At 38.0% G+C, this 19972-nt stretch overlaps 1 protein-coding gene across 1 annotated transcript; it reads right to left on the bottom strand.

The window, feature by feature from the left end:
- Positions 1-4162: 4162 nt before the first annotated feature.
- On the bottom strand, positions 4163-16370 carry fbxw10 (F-box and WD repeat domain containing 10). Its single transcript, XM_083556460.1, is given in 14 exon segments — positions 4163-5205; positions 5208-5768; positions 6208-6437; positions 8891-9049; positions 9971-10113; positions 10456-10610; positions 10729-10850; positions 11128-11331; positions 12816-12925; positions 13039-13149; positions 13294-13421; positions 14461-14622; positions 14787-14939; positions 15793-16370. Coding segments are annotated over 14 exon segments (2781 nt in total). The 5' UTR covers positions 16286-16370; the 3' UTR covers positions 4163-5155.
- Between the last annotated feature and the right edge of the window lie 3602 nt (positions 16371-19972).

Genomic DNA, 19972 nt, shown 5'->3' with positions numbered 1-19972 from the left:
TTAGCACAAATGTGCTTTTTGGAAAGGGGGATTTTCTACATGAGGGGTAACTGCTCTTACTGTGGCCCAGCCTTAGCTTTTTCTTTGAAACTGCACAGCTGGTGGAAGACTGAAGTCTGAGACAGACCTGCTCTCTGTTCTCTATATTTCTCCATTTTAATGATGACACAGTATTAGTATCATTACACTGCAAATACTCCTCATCTAGTCAAGACTTACAATCATATTTCTAGCCATAAAAATCTTATTGATCTTGTTTTAGGAACAAAAAAAAACTATGCAAGAGAAAATTGTGTATGATTGTTTTAAGATTAGTTTTTTCTTTTATTCCAAATGCTTGTTTTATGTCCACGCCAACACATTCATTTGCAATCTATTAACACATTATAAGACTCTGCACCATTAAGTCACCACACTCTTTTGGTTCTTTATACAAAGCTAATAGCTTATAGTTGTTGTGTAGTTCGATTTTAGTTTCTCGTGCTGAATATCTTCCAGTGTTCAGTAATGACAAAGAATAGCAAAGTCCATTAGAATAGCAAAGTCCATTAGAATAGAAAAGTCCATTAAAGGTGGTAGATCATTTTCACATTTAGCTTCTAAACTCTGGAATAGTCTTCCTGACAGTGTTCGGGGCTCAGACACACTCACCCAGTTTAAGTGTAGATTAAAAACCTATCTTTTTAGCAAAGCCTACACATAACACACATCACATCATAACCTTGTGCTCCAGAACATCTGATTACATGCACATTATCAACTTGTGCTGTTAACATCATGAACAGCAGCTACGCTAACTTCTCTCCACTGCTTCTCTTTCTCTCCCCATCCCGAGACACCCTGAGGTTTGGCCAGCTCCAGTCACGTCCCACCTCATGAAGATTATGGACTTTAAAGAAGTAGATGCCGAACTCGCAAACATCCCGTACCATCTAGAGACGTACCAGTGCCAATTGGATCCCACTTCATGTGTGGTTTTGACATTGGACATCCTGGAGTGTTTAAAGGCTCTGGCATGGAGAAGCTGATGCTGGATCTGTGATGATCACAAATGTTGAGCTCATAAAACTAGGAGCTACCAACCATATAGACTGTATAAGACTGCAGAAAGAACAGCACTTATAATCTTATACTCCAGTACTTATGTTATATCTCACTCTCCAGTGTTCTGTATTGTTTAAAGATTTATGATTAAACTCTTGATGTCACCCAAATGAGGATGGGTTCCCCTTTTGAGTCTGGTTCCTCTCAAGGTTTCTTCCTCATAACATCTAAGGGAGTTTTTCCCTGCCACAGTCGCCACGGCTGCTCATCAGGGATAAATGCACATCATTCACCTTCACTGTTGATTTGTGTAAAGCTGCTTTGAGACAATGTCTGTTGTGAAAAGCGCTATACAAATAAACTTGACTTGACTTGACAAAATAAATCTTTTATGTTGCAATAAGTTGAAATATTTTGAGAAGCAGCAAGTAATAATTTTGCTTGGTTTTGACATCATAACCACTGTATATTACAAGACAGTCTTCATTTGAATAAATAATTGTTGACGATACGCATGTATGCATGATCTTGATTGTAACAGTAGTGAACAAGCAAGTTTTAGGCTAATTAGACTAAATTCATTCCTTGGAATAATGCATATTTTAAGACATTTTATTATTATTTTACTGCACTAACAGATAATTGGACTGCATCTTCTTAAATCATGCATTTATTTCTTTTATTTCGAATTTCTTGCAGTGTGTTGTGTTCACCACTGTTCCTTCCTTGCAGCACTTTTGATAGATACTGACCACTTCAGACCAGAAACATCCCACAAGAGCTGCAGTGATGGAGATGCTCTGGTGTCGTCTAGACATCACAATCTGGCCCTCGTCAAACTCGCTCAAATCCTTACGCGTACCCATTTTTCCTGCTTTTAACACGTCAACTTTGAGTACAAAATGTTCATTTGCTGCCTAATAAATCCTACACACTAACAGGTGCAATGGTGAAGAAATAATCAGTGATCACCGCTCGTAATGTTATAATGTCATAATGTTATGCACGATCAGTTTTTTTTTTCCAGAGACAACTCCAGATCCACTGCAACCTTGACCAGGATCAAGTGCTTACAGAATATTAAATATACTAGGTTCCTACAAACACCAGTTCCAGACTGGCAGAATAATTTAAATACTAATCTGAAATAATTCAATCTAGAGTTTATTTTAAGAACAGACCCGTCTGTACTTTGGATATGTTATACTGCCCTCTAGTGTATAAAGTCTGCCCAAACGAATGACTACATGAGATCTTTAAAATAAATTGACAAGAAAAAAAATTGAATTAAACCTTAAATTTTCAGCACATACAATATAGAGTTATTAGTTAAATCATAACAGCAGAATAACCTGCAGCACTCATTTTCACGAATACTCGAGTAATTGCAGCTGTACACTGATTACTGTTTACTGATGTAAATAGACTAAATGTATTGACACCTGATTTTTCCAGCCATGTGTTTTTTTCCCCCAAAATGTTACCACAAAACTTTTACCACAAAGTGTGAGGCACATATTAGATCCTTCCTTCACTTGAACTAGGAGAAGCAAACCTGTTCCAGCAATAAAAAGTGCTCCTGTCCACAAAGCTAGCTCCATTAAGATATGTTAGACATGGGTTGGAGTCGAAGATACCCTGCTTTTGAGCTCTGAACTCAACTCTATTGAACACCTATGGGATGACTGTGAATGCTGACTGCACCCCAGGTCTCCTGACGTACATCAGAACCTGACTTTACTAACACCCTTGTAGCTGAATAAGCACAAATTTTCACAAACACACTATAAGATCTAGTTGAACATTTTCCCAGAAGCAAATCAGGATCTGTAGGGGTTCAGGCTAGATGTTTGACCTTTTCATTGTTTTATTCTTGTGTTTCACATTTTCCACCACCAGATGTCGCCAGAGTGTGTCTTCTTAGCCATGAGTGTATTTTTCTCTTTTTGTACGTTTGCTTGACTGTTCTTATTAAGACATCTGCTAAGAATATATTTGCCTTTTTTTCCACCCTAAGAAAGACTTTGTTCTTGAAAAGTATATATTTTTTGTATAGTATATTTTCTGGTTAACCCTGGAATAAGATCATTTTTATATTCAGTATATGGCATATTAATTAACAGCTGATTTGCAGGTGAGCAGAAGCAGGTGTATTTAGAGCAGAGGTAGCCAACATGGTACAATTTACATTTTTAACACAATTTTAAATATAATGCCTGCTTGGTTGAATAATATATAAAATATAATATTTAATAAAAAAAATGGAATAAATCAGATTAATGCAATACATTTTTTATGTTGATTAAATTTAATAATCAAATAAATTAGCACAAATTAAATTTATTAAATAAATGGATCAATTAAATAGTTTGCATTTGTTAAACCATATTTGGATAATAGTGTATATACACTAAACTTACTATTAAAACATTTGGTGATGGCACAATGTGGAATGACACGTGACACAGAAGTTTCCACGCTAACTGCTCACCTGGCAGCACAGCTTTGGGTAAACAAAGTCTTTTTTCACAAAGCGGATGAAAAAAAAAAAGTAACTGAAGCTTCATTTTGAGGTGCACTTTTTTTTATTATTGTAAAGACCAAGAAATAATGTTGCATGTTTAAATATGTGTTTTTTTCTACCATGGTAAATCAATTATTGTGAGGAATTATTCACATTAACATCAGACAGTCACTTCACGTACACTAATATTACTATTATTATTATTAAAGGTGAACTGTGCCACTTTATCTTATCCAGGAAGTTTGTACCAAACAAGTAGCCCTTCATATTTCTCAGTACCCTTAAATTAGCTCTCAGTTTCGAATAGGTTGGTGACCACTAATTTATAGTAAAGTAATCCCCCGTTTATTGCGGTGGTTACGTTCCAAAACTGCTTGCGTTAACCGAAAAACCACGATAAACAGACGCCACCCCAAAAATGTTATTGTTTAAGCCATAAATCATCCTCCAACACAGTTTAAACACACACAGAAATCATTTGCAAGTATATAGTCATTTGATTTTTATTAATAAATGTAATTATTTCAACATAAAACGGCATAAAAACTATTCCCTCTAAGTTTTTTGGTCTATCATGTTATCCGCAAGATATGGCAAATGCAATTCGACGATAAACTGGGGGCGTGAGATTCCAACCGCCCGTAAAGCGGCGGATTACTGTACATTGCCTTGGGAATCACCATTGTATTGTGTTATACCAATATGCTGGAGTTGGTTATATGAGGTGGTATAAAAAAAATTTGGAGACTAGTTCTATAGCATGCCAATAGATGGCAGCACAAGGCTGCACACACAGTCTCAGGGAACACCGAACTTAATAAGTCAGTGTGTCGAAAGACATCGTCCTATGTACATCGGGAGCTGTGCAACTGGTGCTACCATGTCTGAGATTTCATCATGGACAGCGAGTTAGAACACAAAGCAAACGTGAAATTTAGCGTGAAACTGGGCAAATCTGCCACAGGGACGTTCGACATGATACTGCAAGTTTACAGCGATGCTGCAACCAGTTGTTCAAGGTGTGTAGAATGGCATGCACGCTTCAAGAGCGTTAGAAGATCACTGGAAGACGATCAGGAAGAATGAGCTCACCCCCCCAGTGTGTCATACAGAACAGTCAAGACGATCCGCACGAGTGATTTCAACATGCATCGTGTTGCTGCCAAGTTCGTCCCCAGGAGCAGAAGGAACACCGCTTTATTGTATGCCAAGAACTCCGTCAGCGTGCAGTGGATGACCGGGTTTTCAAGTCGAGGATCATTACCGCTGATGAAACTTGGGCGTACAGGTTGACCCTGAGACGAAGCAACGGTCTTTGAGGTGGAAGAGCCATTCATCGCCATGACCGAAAAAGGCGAGGCAGGTCCGCAGCTCGACCATGTGCATGCTCATCGTCTTTTTTGACATCCACAGCATTGTGCAGCGAGAATTTGTCCGCAAGAGCCAGACTGTTAATACCGGGTTCTACTGCCAGGTTTTAAGGCATCCGAGGGAGGACAATCGGCAATCTGTGGCGCGCTAGTCTCAAACCTTTTTGATACCTCCTTATCTTATTAGATGAATGTTTCCTCACACAGTTACGGATCTTTAACAGGAGCAACTTTCACTTTCAGTCTCCAGGATGCCCTGCACTGCCTCTTCTTCCCTTCCTTTGGCAGTGTGTACAAATTAGCCTGCATCTGCTCCTGATTGTATTCCTCCAGCTGGGTGTCTGTCCTGAGCTGAAAACCTCCGCTCTCTCGGAACGGATCCAGTGGACAATGGATTTGCATGGATCTCGCAGGAGTCTCAAAATCAACATGATGGCTTGGATGCTTCGATTCACCCTTAATGAAGGAAATTCTAGGTTCTTGGGTAGTGGTGGTGGTGGCACAGGCCGTATGGGGGCGTGTGGATGCGGATTTAGGCAAAGTTTGGAGTAATGATGGAGATTGGATGCTGGGATGCATGTCGGTTTTCAGGGGTGTGTAAATTTTTAGCGTGCCTTCAAATGAGGAGGGTTTGGAGGCAGAATGTGACCGTTTTGATGCTTTCTGAGCTGAAGGAGGAGATCCTTTGAACTCAGGCTGACGTCTCGGACGGACCTTTAGGAAAACCTGGGTGGGGGTGATAGACTGATGAGGGCTTTTCTTTCTTAAACGCTCTCGCACAGCTCTCTCACTCGGGGTCATTAAACATCTCTGGGCCAGGTAGTGCTTTTCTGTGAAATATAATGCCAATATTGATGTTCTATTTGATTTTACTTTGTGCTGCTCTACATCACATATGAGGCACATTGAAAAGTGCTGTTAAATTCTTGAATCTAATTGGAATAAAAGGTATTTTGACAAGCCCTTTCGCTTCTGCAACCTCTAAAGCAACACTGCTGCAGTCATGAGTCGTTTTTTTTTAAAGCAGCTTCTGCACCTGACACACAGCAAAGCTATCACTATATCCAAGTTGCAGATATAAACAATGAATCAACTGATTCTGACTAATCGGAATCTAAATTCTAGGAGCGAGTTAAAATAAAGCCTTGAATCAAATAAGCATTACATATAATGAAACAACACATTATGGAGCTGTCTCCATTTCAAAACCCACATCAGCACAAAAAACAACCCACTAACATGTAATTGATGGACAGGAACAGTACACACCATGTAAGTGATGCATGCTGAGAGCTGAGAGGTTCCTCATCTGTTGGGAGAGAGACAGTGTTCTGGATCTCCTTCCATTTTTCTTTGGTTTAGTTGAGCTTGATAAAGCAGCAGGGATCTTATGCTGAGGAAGTGTGTGATCTATTATCCGCTCCGGCGGCGCGCTGTAATCCCACTGCTGCTCGGAAAACTGCAGAGACAAAACCCGACTGCTGCTGTTCACCACAATACTATGAAGGAGAGAGAAACAAAGAGAAATAAATAAACATACATTCTATTATATTCTCAAGGGACAATGCTACAAAACAAAACTTGGATATTCTTTAGAGTAGTTAATGTGCAGCTCGTACAGCAGTACAGATTTTCTGTCCTCTAAAAATGACAACATTCTGCCATTATTGTCTAAATAACTGCCAACAAAACTGCCAACACCCTAATTAAACATATCAAAACTGTGTCCAAAGTCTCAATATTTAGTTTGAACATCATTGTTCTCTATCACTGCCTTAATCCTCCTGGGCATGGAATTTACCAGAGCTGCAAGGGTTGTTGCTGGGATTCTTTTCATTCCTTGATAATGACATCATGGAGCTGCTGGATGTTAAATACATGACGCTTCTCCACCATCCACTTGACGATGCCCAACAGGTGCTCAAATAGGGTCCAGGTCTGGAGACATACTTGGCCACTCCAAACCCTTTAGCTTCACCTTCCTCAGAAGGGCAGTTGTCATCTTGGCGATGTGTTTGGGGTCACTATTATGTTGGAAAACTGTTGTTCGGCTCAGTTTCTGAAGGGAGGACATCGGGTTCTGCTTCAGAATGTCAAAGTACATTTTAGAATCCATGTTTCCCTTTCCCAAATCGCAGCACTTATGCAACCCCAGACCATGATACCACCACCACCATGCTTGACTGTAGGCAAGGCACAATTTTCTTGCCACTTTTTACCTCCTCACATAGTCTAATTAGACCACAGGACATGGTTCCAGTAACTCATGCTCTTGGACAGGTTGTCTGCAGCAAACTGTTTGTTGTCTTTCTTGTGAGCAGCTTAAGAAGAGGCTCCTTGTGGGACGACGGCCTGCAAATCGACTTGTTGCAGTGTGCAATCTGAGCCCTGACAAGCGGACCTTTCGCCTTCTGCAACCTCTAAAGCAACGCTGCTGCACTCACAAGTCTGTTTTTTTGAAGCAGCTTCTGCACCTGACACACAGCATAAGCACTCGACTTTTTTAATGGGCCCTTGTAAGGTCTGTTCCGAGTGAAACCAGTCTTGGAAAACCTCTGTATGACCCTGACCATTGTACTGTAACTCGGTTTCAGGGTAATACTGATTTTCAATTCCTCAGAGAGTCTTTACCATAAGGTCCATGTTGAACATGGAGTGGTCAGTATGAGAGAATTGCACTCAAATCACCAGATTTTAATAAAAGATTTGTATGGTCAAGCAGACAAAAGCATGATGAATAAGACATGTGCCTTTGCATGGTAAAACGACATTAAAGCTGTTATCACTACTCACTTTTTTGGCAGTTATTTAGAAAATAATAGCTGTATGTTGTTATTTTCAGAGGACAGTAAATCTGTACTGCTATACAACCTGCACATTGACTACCGTAATTTGCAGACTATAAAGCGCACCCATAAATAAGCCGCACCCACTGAATTTGACAAAGATTTTTATTTTAAACACAAGCCGCAGGTGTCTAGATTGAAACTAATGAAGTCTACACAGGCTTTAACGAAAGACAGTGTCTGTTACACGGTGTAACGGGTGAAATATGTTGCGGCTCCTTTAAGAGCAGAGTGGCATTTTGGGAAAAGTCTGCCGCCGAATATTTCCGCTATTACTGCATGTGTGCAAGACCGAGGAATATGTCCTTATTATTTTCTGATGCTCGTTTCTAAGTTTCTTTGACTAACCCGTAACGCTGTTGCCAAGAAAAATTAAAAAGCACGAGTTTTGGAAACCTGTCTGTGCTTATATGATTTCTGTTGCAACTGGAGTTAGCGAGCTCTCCCATCACCCAGACTCAACGCGTTACAACGGCTTTTATCTAAACAGTAGACTATCAAGAAAGTCATTGTTTACTGTCTTCCTCCTTCCTTTCACAACTATTTCTCTTGGGAGTTTTTCTTTTAGCATCGTCATGCGTTAAAAAAAAAAAAGTTTTTTCTCCTGATGCCGTGCAGCTCAGAACAAAAGGTGAGGTGTGTTTTTTTCGTTTCCGTTCGGAAATTTAATTGGTCTAATGTTATGGGGCTCAGTTTTTTGGCTTGAAGTTTGTGAAACCGGGAAAAAACCAGGAAAATCCATAAATAAGCCGCTTCGTTGTTTAAGCCGCGGGGTTCAAAACGTGGGAAAAAAGTAGCGACTTATAGTCCGAAAAATACAGTACTCTAAAATATATCCAACTTTAATTTCTATAGTATTGTCCCTTCGAGAAAATTTAATATTTAAAATGGTTGTTGAAATGTGAGGCGCGTTCTCACTTTTGTGAGATACGTGTGTATATATATATATATATATATATATATATATATATATATATATATATACATACACACACACACACACACACACACACACATACATACACATACATACACAAAAAAAATGCCCTAAAAATGTCTTTTTTGAAAAAAAAATTATTTTGTGTGCGTTTTCTGGCCAAACTCACGTATTATGATGTGTGTGCAAAGAACGTATAGGGCTTTCATCTGTGCCGATTTTGATGACTCTCAAACAGTCTCCGCTGAGCAAGTTAAAGATCCGGATCCTTCCGTCCACACAGCCAGTGATAACTCGCAAGAAGAGGGAAGACACCGTTACCACTTCCCTACAGCAAAACAACATGTAAGCAATGTGAGAAAGGAAGGAGTTCAGTGGTTAAGGCTTTGAGTTTCTGATCGCAAGCTTGTGAATTCTTACTCTAGTATCACCAAGCTGCTACTCTTGGAGCCTCAACCCTCAAGGAGTGCTGCAGTCTGACCCCAGCTTACTAACATCACTGGGATATGTGACGAAAGAATTTCACTGTTCTGTAATGTACATGTGACTAATGTAAGGGACCTTCAACTAATTCATAGTGGAATTCTCTATTCTGATTGGTCAAAAGGTGTTGCTTTATTTTCATTAACAAAATTTCTGATAATAGTTACGTCTGCAGGTACGGGCTTGCATTATAAATTGTAAGGCCGATGTGCCACATAAACATATAAAAAACAATGTGTATTTGTTGATATGCTAAGGTTTTCCGGAAGGATTTAACAGTATCGTTAATTTGTCAGAGAAGATGAAGATGGCAATGTAATAAAACAAGCAAGAACCTGAACTAACCATCCATGTACATAGATTTGCAAAGAATAATGTTATTTTTTTCATTGCATATACTTTATCAAATAAATATTGTTAGTGTTACACAAAAAAAATTTGTTAAAAAGATAATATAATCAACATGTGGTAACCCAATGGGACATATCACAATTATCTTTATATGCAACCAAGTACATGTAAAAGGAGGAGCAGGAAGGGGAAGCAAATGTAAAAATGGTTATAGTGCAAACATGAATTACAATGCTAAGACAAAGAGAATACATACACAAGCGCTAATTTGTTAGAAATGTGAATCAGGTGCCAATAACCTTGTGACATGGCATGTGTGGGTTCAGTGGCTAATGGGAATCAGGGATTTGGTGCCATATCATATTTCTGGTATAACACAGCTGAAAGACCCTCACTTTATTCACACAAGACTCACCGTGGATGCTGGAAGGTCATAAGACACTTTTTGAATTGATGGTCAGTGCTCCAGGCCAGCACCTTACTGTCTGATCCTCCGGACAAGATGTGAAACTGGTCAAGGAACAGACACCTTACAGAGCCCTGGTGACTCTGGGTAACCTATAAACACCAACACACAAAATTTACCAATAGTTTACAAACCCCTTTGTTTACTGATCAGGATATAAAATTATATATATATATATATATATATATATATATATATATATATATATATATATATATATATATATATATATATATATATATATATATATATATATATAAAATATTATATAATGTAATATAAGTGAATATAATAATATAATGGTATAGATGTTTAATGTCATACTAGACATAAAAACAATTGTATTAGATGAAGAAAGACATTCTTCCTGACAGCTGTAGAACCTGACACTGCACATTAGGCCTAAAAGTTCCTGCCTCATCTTGTTAGTTTACCTTTAAAAGATTTGCTGTCTCCATGTCCCACATCTTGATCAGTCCTTCCTCACAGCCGCTGAGCACCAGAGTCGAGTCGGTCTTCACACACACTACAGGCTTTCGGTGACAAAACCTCATCCTGTCACAGCACTGACCAGTCTGCAGGTTCCACACTGACACAAACACATTTCCCCAAGTGCATGGCAATGTGTGTCAATATAAATATTAAAGAAACTGCCAGGAAAGTGACCTGGCTTGTTAAATGACCTAAACTTTTAGAACCACTTTTACCTTTGACTTTGCAGTCTCTGGCTCCAGAGACCAGATAGTTCCTGTTCAGGTCCAGGCAGGTGATGGTGCCCATGTGTCCAGAGAATAGCATCATGCATGTACCAGTCTTCATGTTCCAGCATCTGGCAAATAAAATTATGGGTGGCTATAATTGGATTTTTACTGACCACTGCTTAGCCATGGATGCAGTTGAAATTGTTAAAGAAATTACACATTCATTACCTACACTAGCCAATCACTGAAGTTGAACAGCTTTCTAGCAAAGTCCAGACACAATTGATTGCATCTCCATGATAAAATGCACAAACTGTGTTTAAGAGGGTTGTCTGTCTGTCTGTCTGTCTGTCTGTCTGTCTGTCTGTCTGTCTGTCTGTCTGTGTCGGTGTAAGTTAATCGTACCGGATGCTGAGATCATAACTGGCGCTGATCACCAACTCTCTTTCCTCACACACCAACACTGCTCTCACACTTCCTGCATGGCCATACATCCGCGGGGGAACCTCCTTCAGCAGCACCATGTCAAGAAGACGCACGGCTCGGTCCCTAGATCCCAGTGCCACCTTACTGCCTCCATCATAATGGATCACTCTGCTGTGGTCTTCTCTGTAATAAAGCACAAGCAAGCCAAAAACCAACTCATTATAATAATATTAGAGGTCGACCAATTCATCGGTTTTGCTGATTATTCAGCACCGATACTTGATTGCTGGAACTATCGGCTATCTGCAAAAATGAATAAAGATGCTGCTGTATTTATACAGTACAAGAACGGCAACTTACTTTGAAGAATTAACATCTCACATAAATCCAGTCATGCTTTAAATGGCAATTTTTAAAGGTGAGCATTGAAATTACATTACTTTTGTATTTTTGTAATTAAGTTTAGTACTATTTAACATGGTGTTATTATTGTATATTTTTTAGTCTAGCATCCATTTTAAAAACGAAACCGGTTGATTATTCGGTTATCGGCAAGTACGATCCAACCTCGCAGTGTTGGTAAAATCGTTGGTAAAATCGTTCGAACTATAATTATTACTATTATATACAAATATTCAGGTAAAAATTATAAATTGCTTAATGGGTAATTCGTTAGATTTCTTTTTTTTACTTATACCATAATGCTGCTGATTTCTCAGCACATTTGCTGTTATAATAACCTTTACTCTTCTGGAAAGATGTTCCACTAGATTTGTGGTCATTCAACATAATGGAATTAGTAAAGTCAGGTACTGATATTGGTGAGGATGTCCTGGGGTGCAGTCAGCGTTTCAATGCATCCCATAGGTTGAGTTCAGAACTCTTATATAGCAAGAGATCTTACACTCCAACCCATATCTTCATGGAGCTGGCTTTGTGCACAGAGGCATTGTCATGCTGGAACAGGTTTAGGTCTTGTAGTGAAGTGAAGGGAAAGTGTGATGCTAGCGTGTCCAAAAACATCTTGTACGCTTGTGTACCTCCAACTTTGTGGGAACGGTTTGGGGAAGAACCACATACGACTTAAAAAATTAATGTGTTTAAATACTTTTATCCATATATTCTTCTTCTTTTTCTTCTTCTTTCGGGTGCCCCCATTAGGGGTCGCCACAGCGGATAATCCGTCTCCACAACCCCCTGTCCTCTACATCTGCCTCTTTCACACCAACTACCTGCATGTCTTCCCTCACCACATCCATAAATCTCCTCCTTGGTCTTTCATTTTTTCTCCTTCCTGGTGGCTCCATCCTCAGCATTCTTCTACCAATATAACTCATGTCCCTCCTCTGCACATGTCCAAACCATTTCAATCTCGCCTCCCTCACCTTGTCAACAAAACATCCCTCTAATAAACTCATTTCCAATCCTGTCCATCCTCGTCACTCCCAACGAAAACCTCAACATCTTCATTTCTGCTACCTTCCACCTCCTGTCTTTTAGTCAATGCCACTGTCTCTAATCCATACAAATACTTTTATCCATATACTGTATTTTATTAGTACTAGTACTACCACAGTGTAAACTCTTAAGATAGTAAAACATTATGGTAGTTAAAGCTGTATTCTTACTTTATAGTGCAAAATTAAATGCTCCGTTCTCCACTTTACCTGTCCAGCATGATTAAACTGTTATAGACTCCACAGTACACGTTCCTTTCTTCCATCTCCACAACCTTGGTTTTAATCTTTGTATAGACTGCTTCAAAGCCCCTGGTGTCCTGTGGGAATGAATGCACACATACACACACAGATATTGTATATTGTGACACTAATACCTATAATAAAGTATTGTCTGATACAGTTTTTTTGTAAGTACTTATTTTAAAATAACCTTAGATTTTTGAAAACTCTTCTTAGGCTGCATGAACACCTCCCCTAATCTGAAGGGCACTAGGACCTTGCGGATCCTTGCATAGGCAGGGTTGACTACAGAAGGAATTCCCTATGAAAAAACATCTCAGTTAGGTATATAGATAATAAACACACATATTGAAAGACATATAAATAGAGCGACTTGATGTAATATTACATAATAATGCAAGTAGAAATGTACAACCATGGCACCGATTCACTATCTGTCTTTTACCTGCAAAATCATGGCCTGCTCCTCCACCATCTTTTTCACACTCTGCTCTGCAATGGTCTCCTCGGTTAGGTACCGCCAATGCTGGGAGACTTGTTTACACTTCTGTAGTGTATCTTTATCCAACAGGCCTGAAACATACAGCACAAACTTTACATTATTGAGACTTTTCACAACACTACACATTATTATATAATAATAAATAATAATCATAAGTAATCATAAAAATAAATGCATTTTGGGATATTGTTGCGAGCGAGTTTTTGCAAACAATATGATGATAAAATTGTGTCCGAAGCGGATACATTATCAAGAGTTTATTGTCATATGTAGTAGAAACAGTATTTTAGACCATACAATGAAATTCTGTGACCGTGACTCCTCCAACCAGCCTGACATAAATTACAGGCATGAGGTACAAAAAAGATAAATAACAAATGTATAAATTGAGGATGCAGTTATAGTGCTAACGCAAGCAGCAGATTCCATCTGCACCAATAGTTGATTGCTTTAACGGAAAGAAATCCATACCGATAGTTTTTCCGGGTTGCGTTATACAGTACGAGAGCAGCCTCTAAAGGTGAATCACTAATGCCACGTGATATTTATTTGAAGTTTATTTTGTATTCGTTTTGGATGTATCTTTTTTACCTTATTTGGAGTATTACTTTTTGCTTCGGTTTGAATGCATCTTTTATTTACCTCAAAATGTATTAATATAATTTATATATTCATATTTATTTGATTTAGCACATTTTCATGATTCAGTACTGGGGTTTTTTTTGTACTATTTTACATGGGGTGTTGGTTTTTTTTCCATTTCCATTTCCATAATTTCCATCGGTTGATTAATCTGCAAGTACGATCCAACATAGCTATCGGTCGCCCTCTAGCTGAAAGGATCTGTCAGTAAGTGCGACAGTTAAGAGCTAAGAAACCTGCTAATCCCTCAACTCCCTCAAATCTAAACACAATAAAAAGTTAATATACATAGTGTATGGATCAAATAGTGTTTGAGAGAATGGGTCACGGTACTCATATTACAATTAAGACTTATAATGCACTACACAGTAATATTAATAAGATCTTTTAAAGAGGTTTTTATGCATATTAAGATATGCAAATGAGTAAAAAATAAAAAAATCTGCTACTACATGTCTCTTCTCTCACCTAAAATCCTCTTGGCGAGGCCGACTGGAAGTGCTCGAATAAAGTCTCGCTGTTTGCAGATTCCTGACATGTATCTGGAAGATATAGGCACCACCATGAGGGCAGGATCTTTTACATCATTGCAGTCTATGTCCTCCACAACACTCCACCCAGATCCTTTGGCTATGGAAAAAAATATATATATTATAAATGTGTATATGTTTGCAGATCTTTTTAGTTGTCTCTGAAAATATTTGCTGTATTAATAATATTATTTTTTTATAAGATCTGAGTAATGCCTGGTGCTTGTTCTAAATAAAAATTTTAAAAAAGCAAAGCAGACTTACTGTCCAGACGGTCTGATTCAGTATTATCTCGGGTTTCATGAGGGAACTCGCAGACTGAGCTAGCTCGGGCAAGAAGGTCCAGATCATGACTAGTTCTGAAGGATTCATTTGATTCAGTCACAGAACTGCTGTCCTTTTCAGTGCTTGGCAAAACTGCAAAAACATATAAAAAAAATTATAATCAGATTAAAAAGATTTATTGGTGATTTGTTTGGTTTTATTTATGATTGTAAAAAAAAAAGAAAATGGTTAGATACAAGTCAAAATATTTTTTCCCAATTATGACTAGATGCAATCAGTCATTTGAATATGCCAGTTTTGAATATTGTTATGATTTCATAATAATAAATAAAAATTTAAATGCAAGTTCTGCAGATTGTAATGTGCCCATGAAACACAGCGATGACTATACATTTGATCAGCGTTTCAAATTATGAATAAATATTTGCTATTATCAAATATATCAAATTAGTGTTAAAAAGTTGATCTGCTTTTGGACTTATTTTAAGAGTAGGATGCTCGTGTATTACCAGAACTGTATTGCTGTAACTGAGCCTTTTTTTTGTATGACTCTTTTGGAGTAAATCAATTCTGCATGGCTGCATGGTTAACAACTAGTCTTTTTACTTCAGAGCTCCAAGGTTGGGGGTTCGACCATAAACTCAGGTAACGATCAGATAAGATTAGATTAGATTCAACTTTATCATGATTGTGCCCAGTACAAGTACAAGGCAAATGAAACAAATCAAAGCATCAAACCAAATAGAAATGTATCTAAATAAATAACTATAATTAAAAAAAAAAAAAACACATAAAATTGTGTACAAAAAAATGTGCACCATGCCCTGTGATGGACTGGTAAACACCCTGGTATGGACCAAGGTATGGAACATGGTATGAACCAGGGTGCTTACTGGTCTTGGAACTAAGGATCCACTGATCCTATCTATCTGTCTGTCTGTGCTATTAAATAAAATATATTTGTTTTAAATAAAGTTTGTTATACCTGTTTTACACTGCAGGTGTAGGTTGTGCTTCTCGATCAGCATACATGCCAGGTTCCCCAACATGTGCAACATCTCAGCATCACAAAAAGCCAAGAGTCCGAATAAATAATTGGTTTTCGTCACATCCATGCTGTTCTTAAACCATTCCCAGGTGTCTAACATCTCCTTTCCGAGTAAATGCACATCCGGAATTGAGGTTTTAAAGTGGCCAACGGTGTCCCTGGCTTTAACGCGATTCCTGGCGTAGGTGAAATCTTTTCCCATAGTCACCTGTAGCACTTTCTGGACATTGTGCAGGACTTCCTGACTCTGGCACTGCACTAAAATCCCTGTAAGGAACCTTCTCTTTGCAGCTTCTTCCGCTTCTAAGAGCCATTGTGTTGAGTTGTAGAGTTTGGTTGTGTAGTGAAAGGAATCCTCCGGTGTATTGAACTTGTTCTCTGGGTTACAGCTCAAACTACTCCTTTCCCCTCTTTTCCTCTCATGCTGCATCTCAGTACACCTTCAAATGCCTTCATTTAATGTCTAAAAGAAAGAATACAAGTATTTTCCCTTTGACCAAACAGAGCTTGCTGACTGCCTCCACACACACACACACACACACACACACACACACACACACACACACACACACACACACACACACACACAAAGGAATGTTAGGGTAGTTTTAGCTGTTGCCATGCAACTCAACTCCACACACTCTAATTCTTTTGAGACAAAATGATTCCTCGTCACCATTTTGCTGACCAATCATTCAACATACAAATCTTTTGGGCTTGTCCAGTAATGTCTGGTTTGGTTCTGAACTCAAATCAGACATTAGAATACTACAGAAAACTATCTGGACTGCTGAATTTATTTAATTTTTATTTTTTAGAAACAATAGACGTTGTCTCAAAGGAGCTTTACAGAGATGTAAAGGTTGTTGTAAAGTTGTATAAAAGAGTGTATAAGCTAAGTGCCTATAAGATGTAGAAGAGAACTGTCCTGCTACATGAATGAATGGACAGGCGCACAAAGGGATGTTCTCTTAGGGGGAATTCATAGTAGGGGTGTAAATGAATATGCAGGTACAGTAGCTGTAGCGGTGAAATTTTATATTGTAGTCATAATCAGAACTTCAGTTTTAGTTAATGCGCATTTTACTCAGCAAAATGATTAAATATAAACTATTTTCTGATATTTAAATATACTCAACACTTGTTTTTTTTTTTATCATATATATCTTATATATGTCTTTATATATTCTTATATTTTATATAGTTTTTATACTTTATTTGTCTGCCTTCTTTTCCTTCTTTCTTTCTTTTATTTTTCTTACAATCCTATTCCCTCATGCTGGACAGTCGTAAAAAGCATTTCACTGCATGTCGTACGTATATGTTAGCTTATACCGGAAATATGAAAATGACTGAATATCCCTTTTGTGGTAACTGTGAAAGGGACTCCTGTTGTTAGGCTGTAGGCTAAAACCAATTCTTTTCCATTTTCACCTAGGTGACTTCGCAAGAGTTATGGATATTACAAGGACACTTGCTTTATTTTTTGGGCATAAAAGTGCCCTGGGTTTTAACATACACATGACAAATACCACTTTGAAAGCACAAATCACAAACTTCAGTGTACATGTTTGTATAAATATTGGTTATACTGGCCCCTGTATTTATTTGATATCGGATCGATACCAAATTTTGCAGTATCGCCCACCCCTAGTTCATTGTAGTGAAGAGTCGTTCATTAACGATTCGTTCATTTTGAATCTTTATGTGATTTAGAAAAATGAGTCATTTCAAAGAGTGATTCATTCATTTTCTACTGGACGCACATGAGCAAAGCATCGCTAAATCTCTGTATGTTATGTACAGGAAGCAACGCAATAGGTCATTGTTTTGTTTTGTTTGTCTAAATCTTGACATTATTGTTACAAGACGCTACACAATGCAACAAATCAGGGCTTTTTGCTCCACATCTTGACATTATTGTTACAATAATTATGGGAGTCACGTGACAAAAGAACTAACGACTCGAGCTACTCGTTCTGTTGATCATAATTTGTCATATTTTTATTATTGAAACTACAGTCGAGGTTTGTGTATGTAGACGTGTTTGGAGCTCTTGTTAAAAAAATTTAAAAATAAAATAAGATTTTATTTTATTTTATTTGAGATCAAAGGAACGAAATGAAGACAAAAAAAAATAAAAAGATTCATTCATCTCATCAAAGAACCAAATCACTAAAATGATTCTATTTTCTCATCACAACCAATTAGTCACTGTTTCGAATTCTACATCATTAAATGCCAGTTAGCAGCCAATCAGAAATCGTTAGTTCCGGGTAATTCACGTGATCATTGCTGCACGCGCGTTCGTTACTAGGCAACATGGACGCGCACACACGCACACACCGAGTGGAAGTTCACTAGAGGGACCTAGAGAGTCAACTGTCCGGTAACGCACCAAGTGGGACCTCCTAAAACTAACTCCGTAAATACGCGTGATTAAACGTGTTCTTCATGATTATTGTTGTGTTTGCTGAGTTTGGTCCTAGTTTTCTTTTTCTAGTTTTCTCGTGAGCGCTACATAACGAGTTGTTGTGTCGTTTAATTTTCTCGTGATCTCGACATGTTCAGTAATTGTTTTTTTCTTCTTCTGTTCTGCACCTTCTAAAGGCAACATCAGAGATCATAACGATCCGTAATGAACAGACACCTGGTGGAACATACCTGTATAAACCAGCAGACTGACAGCTGTAGAGTTACAACGCTGTTTATTAGACCCCCTTTTTAAAATAGTACACATTGTGACGTTTTATTATGGGCGGGGCTTATGTGGAGGCAGAAAGATTGCCCTGACCGCTTCACTAACACTGGCTATGACGCTTTATTAGTTTGTTTTTAAACAATGTCTGGTCGATTTTATCTAGCCTTAAGGCCCTAGGCAAATTTGATAAAAACGTTTATATATTTACTTAAATGTGCATGTTAATTAACATTTGAAAAATAAGGTCAACACACAAAAAATATATATAAATAAATATATGCCACCTGAATCAGTACTTCTAATGATTATTATTTCACCTAGCTGTGATTGCAGTTTTTATATACAAATTATTATTATTATTATTTTTTTTTTGTATTTTAGCTCGAATTCAAAGCAGCATAAATACAGGAATTTAAACTCGTCATGGCAATCACACTGTTTTATACTCAATTGAGAATAATGATCCATCTTCAAATGGTGCTGAAGAATAAGCAGAATAAGGCTTTGTTTTTTTTTATTTCATTAAATTTTTCAATAATACATCGTAATCAAAAATACATGATGACGACTCACATAGCTGCATCATGAGCAGTACATAGAAAAGTTGGATTTTTCTCATCCCAGTCCTTTCATGAATTCAGAGGGTGGGGACCCACATTTAACCAGTGTTATTAACTGGTTCCACTTTAGGTGAGGATTTTTATATACAATGGACAATGAGTTTAGTCTTATGCTGCCTGTTTTGATTGGTGAAGTAGTGTATAAGTTTGTTATGGTTACTGAGGCTCTGTCTCTAAGCCAGAGGCAGTTGCCTGAAGTTTATTAACTTCATGTATTGTTAGGTTGTTGATGTAGAACCATCTCCAGCTGCACCGAGTTGTCTCCAATTGAAAAGAACTCAATCCAAACGTTGGTAAGGCGAGCTGGGCCTTCCTCGATTGTTTCATGAAGAAGAGAAACTGCTGGGGTTTCTTTGTTATAGAGTTGGTTTTGAGGTACCAGGTGAGGTTCTCCTTCAGGTGAACATCATGGAATTTGCCTTTCTGAAGACAACAATCATAAATAATCAACATCATTTGACATTTGTTTAACTTATTGAATTAGTGGTAAATTGTTTTAATGTTGTATATAGACACGAAAAACTTCTAAGACTTTTTTTTCACCATTTCTTCATCCATACGATAAAAAAGAAAACATTTGTGCGCCGCCCGGGAATCGAACCCGGGTCGCAAGAATGGGAATCTTGCATGATACCACTACACCAGCGGCGCTGTTGCAGGAAGTCTCGCAGTTTTCCTTAAAAGCTACATCTAATCCGTTTTCTTGCTCCTGTTCATTTATTGATTTTCTTCTACTTCTTTTTCTGATTTACGCCGAAGCGACAGATTTCAGTTCCTGCTGTGAGAAGAAGCATTG

Source organism: Silurus aristotelis, assembly GCF_946808225.1.
Source record: "Silurus aristotelis genome assembly, chromosome: 12".
In the NCBI taxonomy this organism is placed as follows: domain Eukaryota; kingdom Metazoa; phylum Chordata; class Actinopteri; order Siluriformes; family Siluridae; genus Silurus; species Silurus aristotelis.
Note: the sequence above shows the minus strand (reverse complement) of the source record. Positions and strands in the feature narration are given on the sequence as shown.